This window comes from Phyllostomus discolor, chromosome 3, assembly GCF_004126475.2.
Source record: "Phyllostomus discolor isolate MPI-MPIP mPhyDis1 chromosome 3, mPhyDis1.pri.v3, whole genome shotgun sequence".
NCBI lineage: Eukaryota > Metazoa > Chordata > Mammalia > Chiroptera > Phyllostomidae > Phyllostomus > Phyllostomus discolor.
This window is the reverse complement of record NC_040905.2, coordinates 89,242,349-89,261,950: the sequence shown is the minus strand read 5'-3', so window position 1 is coordinate 89,261,950 and position 19,602 is coordinate 89,242,349. Positions and strand designations below refer to the sequence as shown.

At 53.3% G+C, this 19,602-nt stretch overlaps 2 protein-coding genes across 2 annotated transcripts in view; both read right to left on the bottom strand.

The window, feature by feature from the left end:
• Positions 1–48: 48 nt before the first annotated feature.
• Positions 49–12,801, bottom strand: ARPC1B (actin related protein 2/3 complex subunit 1B). The gene is made up of 10 exons (XM_028520197.2): positions 12,647–12,801; positions 6,815–6,891; positions 5,960–6,064; positions 5,293–5,515; positions 4,451–4,558; positions 3,128–3,334; positions 2,968–3,043; positions 1,773–1,975; positions 773–863; positions 49–444 (listed from the first exon to the last, which is right to left on the bottom strand). Exons 2-10 carry the CDS (start codon positions 6,876–6,878, stop codon positions 406–408), a joined length of 1,116 nt encoding a protein of 371 aa, XP_028375998.1. The 5' UTR covers positions 6,879–6,891; positions 12,647–12,801; the 3' UTR covers positions 49–405.
• A 6,161-nt stretch (positions 12,802–18,962) lies between these two features.
• Positions 18,963–19,602, bottom strand: part of ARPC1A (actin related protein 2/3 complex subunit 1A) — a 29,305-nt gene continuing 28,665 nt past the window's right edge. Inside the window, exon 10 of the mRNA XM_028512047.2 lies at positions 18,963–19,381. Within this exon, the coding sequence (XP_028367848.1) occupies positions 19,343–19,381 (39 nt within the window). The 3' untranslated portion in view covers positions 18,963–19,342. The remainder of the gene's footprint in view (positions 19,382–19,602) is intronic.

Here is a 19,602-nt window from a genome sequence, read left to right as displayed (position 1 = left end):
CAGGCTAGACTGCAGTGGCAAAGGAACCATTTGGGGGAAGGCTGTTGGGTTTACCGATCAATTTTACTCGCAAGAAAAATAAGCTACCTATGTTCATACAAAAACTAACTTCTTCCAAACACAGGCAAGCATGTCTACAGTTATATTTTTATAACCTCCAGTTTTTGAAGCAATTCATGACCAGCAGAGTGCTTTGGGGGACATTTTTTTTTTACAATAAATGAAAAGTATTTGTTCAAGAAAAAGGCACATGTTCCTTCAAATAGGTAAGAAAAGCTTCCTACTACTCCCCTCCCTTTCCCCTGTGGGTACCCAAAATGGTACCCTAGAAACATTGAGCAAAGCAAGCTTTAGCTTCCCTGATCCCTTCCCCAGCAGCTGGGATGAGGCCATTCTCCTCACAGGTCATTTGATCTTGAGGTCCTTCAAGGCTGATTCCAAACTCTGGAAGGAGGTGAACAGAACAGAGTGGTTCTCAGCTGTCCTGCAGATATCCTACCTGCAGGGACCTGGCCCTCACCTGCCCTTGCCCCACCCCAGCCAGGCAGAGGACTGAAAACTTGGTCTTTGGGGTCCAGTAGACCTGGGGTTGAATCCCAGCCCTAAAAGTTGCTCCAGAGCCTGCTGAGCCCAGGTGGGCTGCAGGTGAGTCAAGGGGTTGCCTCTCATCCCCGCCACCCTTATTCCATCAAAGTGCCTTTCTCCTGCAGGAATGAAAGACAGGGTATCCAGGGTGGCTGCCAGGGAGAAGGGTGGGGATGGGGAGCCTTACCTTCACATCCCAGATGCTCATGCCGCCGTCCATGCCAGTAGTGCAGAACTGTGAGCACTTGGCTTTGCCCCCACTGAGCACCGAGATCTGGCTGCAAAGAGGATGAAGCCTTTATGGATTCCGGCCTATGCTTGGACTCAAGTCCACACTACCCTGACTTCAGGGACAAGTGCTGGGGTGTGCTTTAAAGGAGAGCCTAGAAGACAGGCTGTGTGGGGGCTTTACAAGTCTGCTTTAGGAACAGCAGTAATGTGAAAGGTGCACGTGGCAGCTCGGACAACTGGAACAGGACACAAAGGCTTGGGCAGGGCATGAAGGGTATGTTTCTAGGGAATGTGTAGTGATGGCAGGGTGGCACAATGGGAAAAAAGTAAAGGATGGGGGTGGGAGATCGAGGATACAGTTCAGAAGAGCTTTGAAAGCCTGGCAAAGGTGTTTGGTCTGAAGACAACACTGGACTCGGCAGCCACAGGAAGGTTGAACTGGCTCGGTTGGAAAGTCTTGCCACAATTTTTTCCTCTATTTGCCATGGGTTGGACGCATGTGGCTGGTAGGATTTGGAAGTTTTGGAGGGTCTTCCCCTCGTCCTACCCTAGTTCCTCAAGGCTATAGCCTGACCCTTAATTCTGCTACCAGGTGACCAGTTTCCAGCGCTAGGCCCACTTCAGCTACGGCCCCGCTCATAAGCCAGCTGGTCACTGCCTGGCCACCCCCCACCCCCTGCTGAGAACTACAGGCCCCAGGCCTATGACGATCCCCACACAGCCATGTCCTACAAATGCAGAGGCTGGCTGCTCTGCCCTCACCTGATGCTATTTTTATGCAACCTGAAAAGGTCGATCTGGGTCCCTGTATCTGTGCTCGAGCCTTCATGCTGCTGGGGTGAGTCCAGATCAGCCGCTCCCAGGTCCACCCAACCCCCCTTTCTGCTCCTCAGGCCCACCCTCACCTGCCTCTTTTTGGGCAGCGAGCTCCGGCCTGACCCCAGGCCCACCCTCACCTGACGCTGTTCTTGTGCAGCGAGTCTAGCGCCACTCCAGCCACACCCACTTCGGAGCTCGCCTTCTTGTCCAGGTTCTGGAAGCGCTCACGGGCTGTCAGGCCACGCTGTGAGCTTTGCTTGGGCACGTCCAGCCGCCCACCAAAGCTCAGCGTCCCTGCAGCACCGTCGTAGGTAAAAAGCACTGGGAAGCAGTCGTGGCCCTGTGGTGAGTGAGGGGGGCTATTTGAGCATAGGTTGAGGGCAGGCACAGCACCCCCATTTTCTGCAAAGGTAAACTGAAGCTGGAACCAAGGCATGCCACCAAGGGACACTGGGCCATGAGTCTGGTGACCCCTGTGGCTAGATGCAGGACTTGGGTGGAGGAGCTATGGGGAAGCTCATACCCGCTTGTGGACAAAGCCAGGCCAACCCCAGGTAGAGAGGGACCAGATGTTAGGTGTGAGCATATAGGGGCAGCTCCCACCTCAGCAAGGCCAGTGACTAGATAAGAAGGCTTGTTTGGGCCTCCTATAGGAGCCCAGGGGCCTTCTGTCCTAATCAGCAGGTTACACTTGCTCTGGAAGAGACCCCCACAGCTATATCTTCTCTAGGTCAAACAACCTTGCTCTCCTTCTGGAAGTCCCGTTATGTTTGGTGGTGGGGGGGGGGGTGAAAAGGGACTGGAGAGACAGGTAGGCAGAAGGAGGGAGAGCAGTAGTGCCCTTCTAGACATGGTAGAACTGCACTCCCCCGCACACCCACTCTGAGTTAGGTGTAGCCGTCATTTCTGTTGGCCAATAAAGTAAGCAGAGATGTTAGGGTCCATCCAGGGCATGTGGTACACTTCCCCCTTCTTCCTCCATGGCAGTTGGGGGAGCATGTTGGTGACAAAGCTCCACCTGCACTGAGCAGAGCCCCCTCACAACACCCACACTGGGCATATAAAGTGAGCAAGTAAGTCCCTGCCTTTAGGGATATCTTTTTGTTACCATAGCATAATGCAACTTATTTTGATCAATACAGATCTATAGATGAAAGGATGGGTGGACGGTTGGGTGAAAAGGGAGGAAGGGAGGGAGGGCGGGAGAGGGAAAGGGAGTGAAGGGAGGAAGGGAAGGAGTGAACAAGTGGATATAACTGCCTGGGCATCTCTGGGCTCACTGGGAGACCTGCCCTAAATGGCCACCGCATCCTTCCTTCCCTCCTTCCTTACCGCAGCCACCAAACTGTTTTCTGTGATGAAGGTCAGGGCCAGCAGTGGCAGTGTTTCAGAAGCCAGAGTCGCGACTCTGAGTGAGAGAGAGATATCAGCCACACCAGCCCCTTCCTGCTCTATGTCTTTGTTGTCCTCCCCTTGGACGGCCTGTACTCACGCCATCTTCTTGTCGGCATCGGCCAGGCACACGGTGCTGTCGTGGCTGACCCAGGCCACACGGCTGCCGCTGGCTGAAAAGCAGACACCATGCACCCAGCCACAGCTACTGCTGGACTCGAACATCAGCTCCCCGAAAGGCATCTTGGAGCCCCACGGGGTAGGTGCTGGTCGTTCCTCCACCTCCTTTATGTAGGCTGAGAAGATCCTGCCCACAGAGGACCCCACCCCCGCAAAAAGGTGACTGGAGAGTGGGAGAAGGGCCCCAACAAGACACCCTTTCTCAAAGCAGCCTGGTATGGTCAGAGCACCTAGCTAGGAGCTCATGGTACCAGAGCCAGCTTTTTAAGACCTGCATATTCATACGCAGTCAAGTCTGGGACTTAGTGCCCTTTCTGTGCAATGGAGTGGGCCCAAGAGGTCTCCCAGCTCACCGTCCTGCGAATTTCTAGGACCCTTACCTTACCTGAGGACTGACCATCCATTGGTGACATGCCACCAAGGGGTGGCCTGGTCTCCATCATACTGGCCACTACTCCACAGCCAGCCCCTAGGTGCCCTTCCTCCCTCTTACTCTGCACCTTGAACCAATCCTGCCCCTTGTCCTGGCAGCTCTACTCTGCCCCTCGCTGCTCTCTCACACATTAATCCTCTTCTCTCCAGGGGCAGCATGGGGTCAACTGATAGATCAGGGTGCCAACAAACCAGCTCCCTACCCACCAATAGAGCCTCATCAGGACATCATCCTTCCTGTGCCCAGGGCCTCCAAAGGGACCTCCAGAGCCTGCGGTAGCCTCATTTCCCAGGTGGAGCTTCAGAGACCCAGGCCATCTCCCTGGAACTGGGAGTTGGAGGCCTGGGGAGACTCGGGGCTGCTAAACCCAGAAGTAAAAACAGCCAGTGGCTACTGAAGACTACATTCCAGGCCTTAAGATAATGAGGCAGGGTCTGTCCCAGCTTATCAGTCATTTATATGCCAGTGCGGAAAAGCACAACCATTCATTTTCCTTCAGACAGAAGGAGGGAAACTGAAGAGGTGGGAGGTTCTAACGAAGCAGGAAAGGAAGTCCTAGGAAAGAAACCTTGCTGACATTAAGAGGTAGAAAGAGGCTAAGACTCTCCAAGGGCTGGGGACAGGACTCACTGATGATTCTCGAAAGAGCAAAACCTCACAGATGCTTGAATGAGGCCCTAGGTCATTCTGCTGGCAGCAGAATTGGTCTGCAGCTGGTCTGGAAGGCAGGGTGTGGGGCTCCCAGGAGGGGGCTCCCCTTCACCTTCCAATCCCTGTTCCTGCATAGATGCCAGGGCCCCACCCTCTCACCGGCACTTGAAGTCACAGGAGCCTGCAGCCAGGAGCACATTGTTGGGGTGCCAGTCCAGGCTGAGGACGGTGGAGCGAATGGGCTTCTTGATGTGCTTGCACACCCACCTGGATACAACAGTCAGATAGGTAAGGGGAGAGAGGGACAGACAGGTGGGAAACCCACTGGCCTCAGTACCCCAGGAACTCCAGGTTCCCACTGGGCCCTTCAGACCACTGAGGTCCCAAGAGGGAGGGGTCTGGACACTGTCAGCCCATGGACTTGTCAGGGCCAAGTTCAGGCCAGCAATTTGTGGGAACTCTATCCCTGGTGTCTTTTAAACCTCACAACCCAGGCAGGCTCAGCAAAGCTGCTGACTAGAGTGGGATTTGATCATGGGTCTCCCAGAATCCAGCCTGAGCTCCGGCCTGGCCTGTGCCCTCAGAGACTCAGGGGAGAAGATTATGAGGTGGCTGGAAGCTTGTGTCTGGGTACCTTGGGCAAGTGGCATTGCCTCAGGGCCTTACTTTGCGTATCTGTGAAGTACGGACAACAGATGCCCAGTCCAAGGAACCGTGGGGAAGTCACAGCCAATATATGTGCAGAGCTTAATCTGATTGCCATAGAGGCAGCCTAGAGTGGCCTGTGCCCATTACTGAAATAGGGCTGTGGGAGCACCCAGTGGTGTGCAGATCCCCTCGCCTCACCTACAAGGTCCAGAGAGGACCCACTTCCCCAGGGTCGTGTGAACAGGGGGCCCAAAACCCCGCCTGGTGCTTTCTGGGACACTCTAGTCCTACCACCTGTTGGTCTGTAGCCCAGGGTACCTCACAACCCACTTAGGCCCCTCCCAGGCACCCACCAGTCATTTTCCTGCTCAAAATAGCAGATGGAGATGACACGGGAGCCACTGCCCACAGCAAACTTGTTTTCATTGGGGGCCCAGCGCACACAGCGAGCAGCCCGGTTGATCCGCAGGATGACGAGCGTGGGCTTCCATGTGCGGCCCTTCAGGGTCCACACGTAAGCATTGCGGTCCGTGCCGCAGGTCACAATGCGGTTACTCTCAGGAGCCCAGTCAATGCCTGTGGGATGGGGAGGGGGACACCAGTTTGAAGTGAACTAAGTAGAGGTGGCTGACTCTACAGTGTCCATGTAGGAGGGCTCCAGAGGTCACAATCTGAATGAAAGCTGCTCTTGGAGATGCTACTAGAGCTTACTGAGGGTGTTACAGCTCCCACAGCTATCACCAAACATGCTGGAAGGCCAAGCCAAAAGACAGAAAAGCAAAGCATCCATGGTGATGCGGAGCTGGTGGATCAAACCTTTCCCAAAACCCCAAAACTGAGTTTTACAGTAACAGGAACCAACATAACTCTTTCATATCTTAAGCCACTTTGAATCAGGGCTGTGTTACTTACAACCCAAACTATCCTTATCTACACAGTGAATGTGGGTGGATGGCCCTGGTTGGCCACGCCAACCCCCTACCTCCTTTCAGGAGGGCAGTCCCAGCCAGCCTGACCCACCTGTCACCTGCCCGTTGTGCTCTTTGAGCTCATGCACCTTGACCCATTTGGGCCCGCTCTTTTCATAGATGTGCACCTCATGGTTGTTGGGGCAGATGGCAATCTCTGCAGGAAAGATGAGAGGGGTGTGGCGAGTTGGAGGATGCATGCATTCTCAGGTTCCCTCCCACCCTCATGACTCCCCTCTGCCAGGAACTCCCTTCACAGGCCACCTGGGCAACACTGTCCTTTGAGACTCGGACTCCTCTGCCTCACAGGGGTCTCCTGAAGTCCTTCAGGCCCTGCTGGGCCCCCATGTGACCCTTCCCCAGGGACTGGCCACCCTCCACCTGTACCAACGTGGACGTCCATGCAGCAGTCTCATGACCTCTGCTCTCAACTCCAGTCACGGTCTCCTTGCTGTTTCAACTCAGGGCCTCTGCACCTGTCCCTCTCTCCCTTCCTTTAGGTTCTTTTACAAATGTCACCTCCTTCAAAAGGCCTTCCCCAGCTACCTTTTCTAAACCAGCACCTCTGCCTCCACTGTTTTCTGTTACCCCATGTGTTGGTCTTCATAGCTCATCTCACTGCCTGCCCTTGCAGGTTATGCCTTTGGTTCCCACCCCCAGCCCCTTCCCCAGCCCAGGAGCCCCTGCACCTACAGCCTAGCCTGCACAGGTCCTGCTCTCATCTCCACCCTTCAGTGCCCACTGGCCTGGCTGCCCCTGCTGGTCCTGGAGCTGCTCATCCCCTCCCTCCTAAGCACCCAGGACTGGGGATGAAGGAGGGGGACAGCCGGCCCCCACAGAGCCCACAGTCCAGGGCACCTGGCTGTTTTAATGCCCACATGTGCTCTGTGGGACTGAGGGCACTCACGAGTGCGGTCCTTGTTCCAGGCGTGACAGCTGATGGGCTCCACCAGGAAGCTGTGGTAGGCCATGGCTCCTCAGCTCCTGTGCCCAAGAGAAGGAGGAGCCAAGTCAGCCCTGCCCCTGCTGCAGACCAGGCCCCAGCTGACCTCATAGGAGGGCAGCGGGGGCCACCCTGCCTCCCAACTCTGGCCTGGTGCCTTGCTTCACTCTGAGGCTCTAGGGAACAAAGAATGGTGTGGTGAGTGAGGGATACAGGGGTGTGGCTAAAGCCACTACTGTGAGTGGGGTGTTCTGGGACCCTGCACCAGACAGGCCATCACCTGTCATCTATCTGTGCCTCAGTTTCCTCACAGACAGAGCTCACCCACGTAGAATGGAGACCAGTGCGCTCCACTTCCAGAGCCCTGGTCTTCCCCACTCTCTTCCAGGTGGAGAGAGGATATAGGGGAGGGGAGGGGGCTGGTCTGTAGGCACCTGTAGGAGGTACACAGGCAGACAGACAAATTCCATTCTCATTAAGAAAACCCATTTGAGTCTCTAGCTGGTGTGGCTCAGTGGACTGAACACCGGACTGTGAACCAAAGGCTCACAGTTCAATTCCCAGTCAGGGTCTGGATTGGGGGCAGGTCCCCCAGTATGGGGCACATGAGAGGGAACCACAGGTTGATGTTTCTCTCCCTCTCTTTCTCCCTCTCTTCCCTCTCTAAAAATAAATAAGCCTGAAGGTGAAGGAGAGTCCAGAGGGCAGCTAGATGCCTGGAGAAGGGGGACTGAGCCCAGAACTGAAGGTTCAGGACGGGCAGCAGCAACAGCCACTGGCATCCTGCCTGGGGAGGGGCCAGCCACTGTCGTCCCACCCCAGCCTCTTCCCACCACTGGCTGAGCTGCAGGGGAGCTGGGTGGCCTGAGGAGGGGTGGTGTGCACATCTAGGTGGGTCACCCACAGTCTCCCTTTGCTCTCACCCCACCTCACCCAGGTCTGCACATTTCTGCCCTGGACTGGCTGGCTCCTCCCAGCAACTGCCCTGTCAAGCCACCCCCTCACTCCTAGCTGTGAGGGTGGGCGAGGCCCCCTGCCAGCTCTTCTTGTGGAGCTTGGTGCCCTCAGCCATCTCTGTGCCTGGGGCATACAGAACTGGCCTTCACACATGCTATTGTCTCTGCAGGGAAGACTGCTCCCTGGGGAGGTACCTCATGTACCTTCAGGGCCAGTTCTGTTCACATTTCACACCTGTGACCCATTCTCTCCAGCCACTCAATGCCCATCCCTGTTCTGTTCAGCAACTTCCTACTCATCTGTAAAGACCAAAGTGAATATCACTTCCTCAGCAGTCCAGGCTCAGGCCTCAAATACTCATGTACACTCAGCCTTGCACTCACACAAGCACACTGCTCCCACAATGGCTGCCTCCCCAGCCTCTCTCCTTATAAGGTCTTTGTGCAGAGCAAAGCCCCGGAAGTGGCGACCGAGCTGTCAGCCCAAGTCAGCAGGCCTCATGGGGATTTCCCCCAAGCTTCCAGTGCATCTGCACTGGGCCGGAGTTGGGATCCAGTTTTGCTGGAGCAGGGTGTCATCACTGTCTACACTACAGATGATGACTCAGGAGTGGGAGCTCCAGGCCTGACTGCTAAATTGTGCTCATCTGCCCACTCCCATTTCCCAAGGTCACTACTAACAGGGCAGGGGCAGGGTTAAGGCCAGAACTCACTTCCAAAACCCTGGGGTCCAGTGGAAGCCAGCCACCCCTGACCCCTTCAGTCCCAGGAGGCCCAGAGGGAAGAAGCCTTGTGGCTGCAGCCCAGGGTGAGGATGAGGGCCCCTGGACAGCAGAACCCAACTCCCCAGCTCCAACTGTCACAGAGTTGCCATGTGGCCAGGCATTTCCACCCCTTGCAAGGTCTTGGCAAGATTGTCCAGTCATGGAAAAGCCTGTCTGTCATGATGTTCCAGAGTTCCAGGCAGTTAAGATGGGAGTCTGGGTCAGCTGAGGACAGTGGCCCCCCTACTAGGAGGCCATGTAACCAAGAGGACTTAGGGAGCCCTTGCCACTTTTTCCTGGGACCCAAAGTTTGTCAAGTGGGAGAGGGAGGGGCTGGTAAAGATGGCCACATGCACAGTGGGACAGGCAGGGGAGGGAGGTTCAGACTACATTGATGAGCAGTCATGCACCCTTTAGCATGAATTCAGACAGAAATACTTCCTAGGTGACTGAACCAGCAACTTAAGGGGGACAGAGGGTATGGAGGAAGGCAGTGGGAGTGGGCAAGATGCATTTCCCTTTTTTCTTAACTTTTTTTCATAACTTCTGCAAAGCAACTGAAACCAGCAGGGCCTCAGCAATGACTCCCAACCCCCACTTACTAGCTAGGAAGTGGGAACCTAGAGAGCGGAGGGGCTTCTCTAGCCACTGTAGCTTCCTAGCTCCGGAATCATTGGATTGTCCCTGCGGTCAGACCCAGGGAAGCAGCCTTTACACTGGGCCACCCACGTCGGGAACTTGGACCTGATCATTCCCAGGAGAACCTCTACCTACAGAGATGGGGAGATGGGCTGACTGCCAGTCAACCTCCTTCTGAGGAAAATGCTGTCAGAACTCCTTTGCCCATGTGTTGCCTCAGTGATGGTTCCTGGTAGAGACAATGGCAGGCTGAGGCTGTGGCCTCTAGGACACCCACCCACTTGTCACATGGTTCTGTGAGCCAGCACCCTTGGGCCCATTTTACAGTTAAAGACAAGGAGAGGAGGGAGCCCTGGGATTGGCATTGGGACTTGGAGTCCACAACCGGGGCTCTGTGCCCCTAGCCCCCCATCACCTCTGAAACTGAATGAGACTGGGGGAACATGGGCCAAAGCCTGAAAATCCCTGCTGTCCCCAGCCTGGAACCAGGATCTCTGTGGTCCCAGCAGCACCTCCCCTACGTCCACACACAGCAGATGCTCAGTGTACTTGGACCCAGGAGCATCCATGGCTAGGGGTGTGAGGGCAAAGAATGACATGGGGGCCAGAAGGGGGTATGGGTCTCCAAGGTGAGGCGTGAGTTTCCATCCAGGGGGTGCCAAAGACCATGCACCAGGGTGTGGACATAAGCCCCATGGGTTATTTGTTCACTGATGTATCCCCAGCACCAATTGGAGTACCTTGCAAATGGTAAGTGCTCAATAAATATCCCCTGAATGTGGTTGAATGAATGAATCATATCCTTTCATGCCTGTCTTAGGGGATGGTCTATAAGGGATGTGCCATATGACCTCAGTGGCACGTGGATGCCATTTATAAATATTTACTGGAGAGCATGTGCTCAAATTTTTTTCCAGATAGGATCAATGATCGGAAAAGCTTGGAAACCCACAGTCCAGAGGAACTTTTGAGAAATGGGGAGAATATAGCTCCTCTCTGAGGCAAAGTAAGCCAGGTGAAGCCTCAGGCTGCCCTGCCAAGGGTTTCAGGCCTCTGGGCTCCTTCCTTACAGTGCTGGGTTCAAAATCTGGCTCTGTCTATGCTGGCTGGATGCCCTCAGACAATGCTTTCCTCATGTCTCCATCCAGAAAAGCCTGGGGCTGGACAAGGCATGCACTGTAGGTTTTTTTCTTATTTTCAGAGAAGCTTGCCCAGCCGTCTCTAACTCCAGACTTTTGGCTGTACTTGAGGCCAATCCAGCAAGAGCGGCCTGGAGCAAGGATCTCCGCTCTACAGGCACTCAGGGAAGTCCCCACCCAGCTCAGAGGCTGGCTGGAGAGAGCTGCCCGCAAGCCATTTTGCAGCATGCTAAGCAATTACTCAACTTCCTGTTGTATGTGGAGCAGCCTTTGCCACCCCAAGCAGGCCAGCCAATCCCTTCTCCCCAACTCTGCTCTTGAAGTCACAAATCAGGCAAAGAAAGTTAAGTCAAGAAACAAAAATGAAAACAATCATAAGGCACCATAAAGCCCCAGTTAAAGTAACTCAAACAAAACAAAAATCAAAACCACATAACACTCAATGCTGGCAAGGCTGTAGAGAAATTCTCACTTGTTGCTAACTTGTTCAGTCTTTCTGAAGAGCAATGTGATAATGCTTACTTCAACAGCTGGGTTAGTAAAAAAGAGAACAGAATGACAAGAGCAGGAAGTCAAGACTGTTAACACTATTCTCCTGCTGTGGCTCAGTTGGTTGGGTGTCTCCCGCAAAGTGAATGCTTGCCAGTTCAATTCCCGGTCAGGGCACTTGCCTGGGTTGTGGGTTCTGTCCCCAGTCTGGGCAAATACCACAGGCAACTGATGTTTGTCTCCCTCTCTTTCTCCTTCCCTTCCCCTCTCTCTAAAAATAAATAAATACAATATTTTAAAAATGCTTTTAAAAAAGATTGTTAACACTCTTTGGTGACATAAATTCATTTTAGTGCTAAGAAAATAACCTCTGACTTTTTTAAAGCGAACACATCCATAATAACCCTCTTTGTAATGGGGACAGAGTAAAAAAAAATCCAGATGACTACAGATATGGAATAAGAACATATGATATTAACATGGATTGTATTTAACTATTACAAACACATATGTAATAAACTAACTTTACTTGCCATCTCTAAATGTCCAAGGTCTCCCAGAACTTTTACATACATTCTATTCTCTCTAAAGCAAGCCAATAAAAAAATAATAAAATTATGAGGTCCTGCTTACACTTTCAAAAAATAAAAAATATAAAGCAAGCCTAAGAAGTTTTCTTTTTAAACTTCATTTTGTACGGAAGGAGACTGAGGCTTGGATAAAGGCCAAAATCTGCTCAAAGTCACACAGCTCTTACAAGGCAAGCAGATTCTGACCCCAAAGCTCCGGTTAGCCTCACCGGGATCGACACTTTGGTAACTGTGGGCAGGCCTTATAACAGCAGCGACAATAGCAGCGCTCATTTTACACTTTGTGTGTGCCTGGCCCATTGTCAAGTGCCTTACACACATAATTACATTTAGCCTCGGGACTTGAAAGGTGCCCATACTTCAGATAAGGCAAGCTGAGGCCAGGAGAGAGAGGTTAGGTGGCTTGCTAGGGCATCAGCCAGTGAAGGAAGAAGCGGGCACTCTTACCCGGCCCCTGAGACCTCTCAGGCAAGGGGCCGCCTTCGCGGGCGGGAAGTCCCGACCTCCGGGTGAGGGAAGCCTGCGGACAGCCAGGAATAACGGACAGACGGTGGGGGAGCCAGCTCCCCTGCCGCTTCGCACAAGTCATCACCGTATCACTGTCACCGCCCGAGGTCCCCGCCCCGCCCCGCCCGTGAGGCCCGGCGTCCGGCCGGGTCTGTCGGGGTCCGGCTCCGCCAGTGGGGACCCCTCGGCCCTAGCCCCGGGGGCAGGGGGCCGGCTGGGGCGGGGAGGAAGGGGGCGGGGAGGAAGGGGGCGGGGCGGGGACGCCAGCTCATTTCCCGCTGGAGCAACCCGGAAGGCTGGAGGATGGAGGGGAAGTGACTGGGCGTGGGTCCGTCGCCGGCCGAAATAACGGGGGACGCCGACCGCGGGGCCACGTCGCGGACATGGGGGAGCGGGGGCCGGGGCAGGCGCGGGCGCACGGGCCGGGGGCTCGGCCACCCCGAGGACGCCGGTTGCGGGGAACCCTGCGCTGTCCTCCTCGGCGGGGCCCGCCACCCGCACGCCCGCGCCCCGTGCCCTCTCACCGCCGGGCCCCTTCACCCCCAGGCGCCCCCACACATCCGGGAAGGTCCCCCCTGCACCTCCAGGCCCCCTCCCCTGGTCCTTTCCCCGCGCCCCCGCTCATCCCCGCGGCCTCTCAAGCGCCCCTCGTCTCCAGGCGGCTCCCCAGACCCCCGCATCTGGGGGGCACCAACGCCTCGCGCCCCCTCACCTCGGGGCTCCCGGCCGCGGACTCTGGGCAGTCGACGCGCCGAACCGGCTCTGGGACCCGCAGCCACTTCCTCGTGGGCGGAGGGCGGGGCCTGGCGGCCACCGCGCCTCCGGGCGGGGGCGGGGCTCCGGGCGGTGGTCCAAGGCCCCGCCCACACGGCGGGGTTTCGGGACAGTGAGGGCCCAGCCACCCAGACACTACCTGCCACCGCTTCTCACCACTTTATGATGGAGAAACTGAGGCTCAGAAAGGGGTGCGCAGCCTGAGCAGCAAGCTGGCGGGAAACGGGAGTCTGGTAGGTGCATGTCCCCCACCCAGCTCCTACCACCACCACACCAAGAGCGGGGCGGGCTCTGGGTTCATACCAACTGTGTGTGACCCAGCAACTTAGGGATCCTCTGCAGAACTCGGTCCCCAGCCCGCAGGGACCGCCGCGTCCTTCACCAGCTGGTAAAACGCTGGGCGCCAAAAGTGCAGTAGGGTGTCGCTGAGGCTGCCAGCCCCGCCCTCAACTCCCCGAGTCTAAGCGTCCACACTACAAGCTGGGGAGGGGGCTAGGGCTGGAGTGCACACCCGCGCCCTGGCTGACTCTGGTTGGCCCGGCATTTTCTCTCAGTGCTGATTTCTTGCATCTTTGTTCCACTGCAGACTGCTTCACTCCTTTTGCAGCCACCTGAATTTGGATCTTGGGCCAGGTGGACCCCAGGGGTTTTCCATTTCTATCCTCTGTCTCATCCTTGGACATGTTGCTTGGGGGCCTGACAAATGGAGGAGACCTTGTTGAAAACCCTGCACCCTCTCAATTCTGGCCCCTCTCCCTAGGATTGACTCATTTCACACAAAGGAAGCCAGGCAGCAAGCAGCAGCAAAGGGCGGGTTGGGGTGTGGGGACTCCATGGTCTCTGGAGGTCCAGACCTAGGGGCTTTGACAGGTACTGTTCTTTCTGCCTAGAATGCTCCTCCACCCTCTCCCCACCTGACCTACTTCAGTTCTCCTGCAGGTGTGGCTGAGCTTCTTAGCTAATGTTCACCCTGATCCCCTCCCGGTCAGAGGTGTCCACTGGACTCCCATCCTGTGCTCACCAGCCCCAGCTCCTATTTCATTGAATTCCACTCCTGCAGGATTAAATGTCTCTAAACACAGAGCACTTCTAGTATCAAGCAGAGTGTTCACTAAACTTTAGCTAAGATTTGTAACATCCTGAGCCTTCCTGGCTCTGAAGAGACACTGAGGGGCAGTTACCAGGGCCCCCCATGTAACCTTGTCAAATCCTGGTGATGGCTTTAGTCTAACCAAAAAAAGTTTCAGATGGTCTGTACCAGCAACCCCCTTCCCGTGGGGACAAGGGCAGTTATGAGGGGACAGCTATGGGGTGTAGGAGACTGTTCTGCGTGGTTTGGGCCCAGTTCCCACTCTGAGATGCACAGGACCCACGCTCACAGATAGGTTCTCCCATGGGGAATCAGGCCTGCCATGTACCTACGCCGCTTTGCTCTTGCTCTGGCTAAAAAACTCCCTCACCCTGAATTGAGGACATTTACTGCAAAGTAACTTCCTAAAATCCTTCCAAGGATGAGTGTAACTGGTTCAACCACTTTAGCCTTTTCATTTGCAAATATCCCTTTTCAGCATTGGCTCCTTTGTTTTCTGTAAAAGGTAACCACCTAAAGTGAACCTGTGCATAGTAAATGAGGACCATCATGTAATGGGCAGAGAAACCCAATAAAGGCCTGTCATGGCAAGGGCCAAGGCTTTTGCTCCCCTTGAGAGAAAAGTCATGCTGTCCCTTGTCCTCCACCAGACTCCGTCGTCCATGTGAATGTCTCATTTCATCCATAATGACTCAGACACTGCGGGCTGGTGTCTGCATCAATGGGGCACCCGTGACAGCTCTGGCTTCCATTCCACGCCTCCACAGCTTTGTATTTGCCCAGGACATTACCCCAGGTGGGGCTGACATCCCCCTCTGGTGAGGGCACTGAGTGCTCTAACCCATTCAGTTCCTGGTGTTCCCTGACCTGGACTTGTGACCTCAGACAGCCAGGTCAAAGCAAAGGCCAGGACTTTGGAATATGATGGAGGGGAAAGAAGCCCCTTCCGGGTGAGCTGCATGAATCTCATGAATCTGAACACAAAAGTGGAACAGTCACAAAGGAAGCCAGACGACCCAGTTAGAACTCAGATGGAGAGAATCCCAGAGAAAGGGCCAGAATCCTGGTCAACCTCTGGTCCACCTAAGCCAACCTGCTCCATCCAGAGGTTTAGATACATGAGCTAATAAGGAGTCTGTTTTTTAAGCTGGTTTGAGTTGAGTTTTCCTGTTATTCATCACTAAAAGCATCCTGACAAATATGCATACTTGGGCTCCCTTTTCCTCATTGTGAAAAGTGATCGGAGGCAGCCTGACTTGATGACAGGATGACTCAGAAGCAGAGTGTGAGCAGAAACCATGTTTGTGTTGCTCACTCTGCTCTCTCAGGTGCCTAGAATGGCACCTGGCACACAGGAGGCACTCAGTGCATGTCTGCGGAGTGACTGAATGCATGAATGAACAAGTGGTGTTAGAAAACTGAACCCCATCCTGGCTCTGCCACTTCCTCTGCAGTGTAACTTCAGGCAAATAACTTCCCATCTGTGCCTTGGTTTCTGCATCTGTAAGTGAGGCTGACTCATAGCAAGCACTGCTGTCCCCTCACAGGCCTGTGGTCTGTGGGAGGGAGGACCAATGGGTGGGAGAGCACAGCTCACTAGGAAGTGGCAGGCGTGTTGTTTGAAATGGCTCTGCTGGGGGACAGTTTTCTAAGCCTAAGAAGTGAGGCCACTTCTTGGGTGAGGGGGCCCTGGGGGTGGAATAATTTCATTTGGAGTTCTGAGAACAAGGCCAGAGCTTTCTGTTCCTTCCTGGAAGCTGCCTTCCCCTGGGGTGCTCTGGGGAGAAGAGGCTGCACTCCCCTTCCTCTCTGGCCTTCTCAGGTATCTGAGCAATGCAGCTATACACCCAGGCTTCGGGGCTGGCTGACTCAGAGGAGGGCAGCCAGGCAGGGGCTAGGGCAGTATCTCCAGGTCATTAGGGTTCTTGGACCTTCTGCTCCTTCCTCCTCACTGCACTGGCCTTACTGCCTCCTGCCACGTGAGGGCAGCCATGCTCCAGACCTCTGGGCTCAGGTCACGGTGGGCTGGCCAAGGCAGTGGGACACCAGGGACAAAACCTTTCCCAGAAAAGCCCAGCATGTTCTCCTTCCATCTCAATGTGTGCCCACCCCTGATGTGGACCATGGGTCTATGTCCCTGAGATAAAGGGATTGCCACCTGATCCCTGTGGGCAGAAGGGAAGAGGGGAAACCCTGTGCCTCCTCCACACATGTAGGTAAGGCCACACATGTAGGTAAGGTGCCCGAAGCCTGGGAGGGCAGATGTCCACCAGGGCCGAGCCTCAGAACACATTCAGCATTCCACACCCCTGGCTGTGGCTCAGGGGCAGGCCTTCTGCTGGGGCTGGCACCCTGTTGCAGCACACCCCTTCCCAAGCCACACGGTTTTATGTGTCAGTCAGTGGCCTACAAGGTCTATGATGAAACTGCACAAGGTATCATCAGAGGGGTCCTCTCCCATCGGTTCCGGTGACATCCTTCATGCTCCTGAGCATGGGTGAACAGCTTGGTCACTGCTGTAGCTCCACTCCCTGCCCTCGCCCAGTCGGGTGCATGCTTACCATTTACGGCTGGGGCCCTCAAGATTGTCATGGTTCCAACATAGGCTGTCACGCCCCCTCTGGACTTGAGTTTTGTCATCTTTAATATGTGGCAGTAGCAGTTCCAACCCTACAAGGCTGGTGTGAGCAGTTAATGCCTGTCAGTTGCTTACCTTGGTGCCTGGCACACTTAGCTATTCTTGCAGTGACACATCAAGGCATGGTCCAAGCACCCTTCCTCATGAACCCCCTCAGGTGACTGACTCTGTCTCCCTCAGTGGTTTTCACACTGTTTTTGCTCAGGACCACAGTGATATATATAGTGACCTAGTACAAACCTCTGTCTATCTGAAACAAAAGTATTGTGAAACAATACTTTCTTAGTACATGTAATACACAATCTATTATTTTCTTGTTTCATTTTTTAAAAAAAAATGCGTCATGACCTACTAAATTGATTTTTACAACCACTAATGGGCTTTGTTGATTTGAAAAACACTGCTCTAGATCATTCTTCCTTTTCTGGGCTGACCTAGTGTATTAGTTTCCCATTGCTGCTGTAGTGATTGCCACAAAGAGGGCTGCTGTAAGCGACAAAAATGGATTGTCACAGCTATGGCCAGAAGTCCAAAACCTGTCTCAGCGGGCAGGTGGCATTCCCTCTGGAGGCGACAGAGAACTTGCTTCCTTGCCTTTCCTAGCTTATACAGAGGCCCCCTGCATTCTTGGATCTGTGGCCTTGTGGCCCTCCAACCTACGATTCCATCATTACATCTCTGACCCTCCTACCCCCCTCTTGTAAGGATCCTTGTGATCATATTGGGCACCCTGGATCACCTGGGATACTCTCCCCATCACATCTTTAATTTAATCCCATCTGAAAAATTCACAGGTTCTGGGAATTAGGACGTGGACATCTTTGAGGGGAGGGATTATTCCACCTACCACACTTCATATAAATTATGCACTGACAATAACTTAAATAACATAACCTTATGATTCATACTGATCTGTACTGACTATTCCACACGGGGTAGCTCTCACACACCTCGGGGAACCCTGGGACTTCACATTATTGCCTCCAGAGTTGGGGCACATGGTAACTACTCCACTGGTAATGGGTGTTGGGCAAAATGAAGAGTTATGCCTAAGCAGTTGGGTTCTGAGGTCCCCAGTTTTCTAAGCAAAGTATTCTGGAAATAGTCCATTTTTTTTTGTTAGCAAAATCCTTCATACATCGTTCCCAGGCCTAGTAAGGGTCTCCAGGCCTATTATAGGGCCAGTGCTAAGCCTGAAAGCAAACCCGGGCTTTACTATCTCATGGGAATTACTAATCCTGTATCACCACTTTATGGGTAGGGAGGCTGAGGTTGAGAGATGTTAACGATTGCTCAAGGTCAGACAACTTGGCAGAACTATAATTTGACATGAAATCCCACAGCTTCGAATCAAAGGGCTTTGGTGGTCACCTGGAAGCCCTCCAGATGGGCAGTCATTGTGGACCCAGGCCTGGCCTGAATCTCAAAGGTAGGGTGAGAGGAGGGCGCTTCCACAGTTTTAAGACCCCAACTGCCATGACTGGGATGGGAGTCCTCCCATGGCTGAGAAATGACCCAGGTTTACAGAAAGAAAAATACTCTGTGGCTATGAAGTTCTTGGTAACAAAGTTCATAAATTACACTTTTTGTTGCTGTTGTTTAATGGAATACACTGTTTCTCTAAGAACCTCTGGGCTTGCTAATTTGTAATTTTGGTTTGCCTTTGTCTTTCCTCTCTCTTGAGGACAGCCTTGCTGGTGCACAGGGGTGCGGGGCAGGGGGGGGGGGACATGCATACACGAAGGAGCTCCTGCCATCAGGTCGAGAGAGAACACAACAGCAAACAGGAAGAGGCAGGCCCACCAAGCTGGCACCTCAGGAGCTGGATTCTCTTCTGGAGGGGAGTAATGTGTCCACAGTCACCAAAAGGGCAGCATAACTCTTCAGAGAATATCATGACATCCTCTGAGAAGCACTGTTACCAGTGTCCTAAAACTCGAGTTGGGTTTCATTCACTGCTCTACTTCTCCTGGGCCAGTGAGGTCAAGAACATGGCCATGCTCGAGGGGCTACTCTGTATTTCACTTTGTTATTCATTTATATTTGCATCTCTCAAGAGTCTCAGCCTTGGAATGTCAAACTCCATGTTTAATTATGATGAAAATAACCTAGCTTGGGCACAGTAATCACTACACCAAAATGATAATGTGTTCCTTTCCTCTTCCTACCACACACACTCTCCTCGCAGTATGTGCCTAGAGGTGCCTGTTTCTATGGTTGCCCCTGCTGTGGGCCCAGGGCCCAGACCATGGGGTCTACGAGTAGCTCCCATTTGGGCTTGGCTGCTTAATGGGGTGGGTATCTCTGTTTCCTCATGTGCAATGTGGGGACAGTACATCTGCTTTGTGAAAGTACTGCAATGCCAAAGATAGCATTCAATAAATTGTTCTTTTGGCTGAAGAAAAAAACACTTGTATTCAATTTAAGAAACTAATAATCTAAGATTTTATCTAAAAAAACTGTCTAAAGAAGAGCTGGCCCAGTTTTTCTACTAAAAACAGAAATATTTTTAAGAAACAAAACCAAACACATTCAGTATTTTTATTTCATTTTTTTTAGCAATTTACATATCTCTCCACCTTTTCTTTTAAGTTAGTGTGACAATTTGCCATAATAAACTACTAAAAGAGAAACTTTGGTCAAAAAAGGAATGAAATAGCAAAAACAAAAACCAAAAAAAAAATAAACAGACAAAAAACCAAAAAACAAACAAAACCCAGTCACTGCTTTTAAAAAACCAACACTTTCACCAATTATATTCAAACAAAACCACACAAACAACATTTTCGAGATATGTGTCTTCAGTGTTTCCTTGTGGCTGGCTCTCCTCACCATCATGCAAATGGTGGAGCTGCCGTGGGCAGTTTGTCAGTTTGTCCCGCTGAATCGGGGAGGCTCCCTTAGCTTCACATTATCCGAAGGCCCTGGATGGAAGACTCTAAGGTCTTGACAATGGCAGGAAGAACATTAATGGTTACTGAGGGTTGTCCATCCTGGCATTTTCCCCATAGTGCCATACCACTCCCCCTCCCCTCCTCAGCTGAGGTGCAGGCTCCTTGACCCTCCCCCCACCACCCCAAATCTGAGACCCACTCTCCCAGGACTCTGTCCAACAGAGATTCTCTAGGACGGCTGGCTGTTCCAGGCCTTCCCTGTCCCCACCACC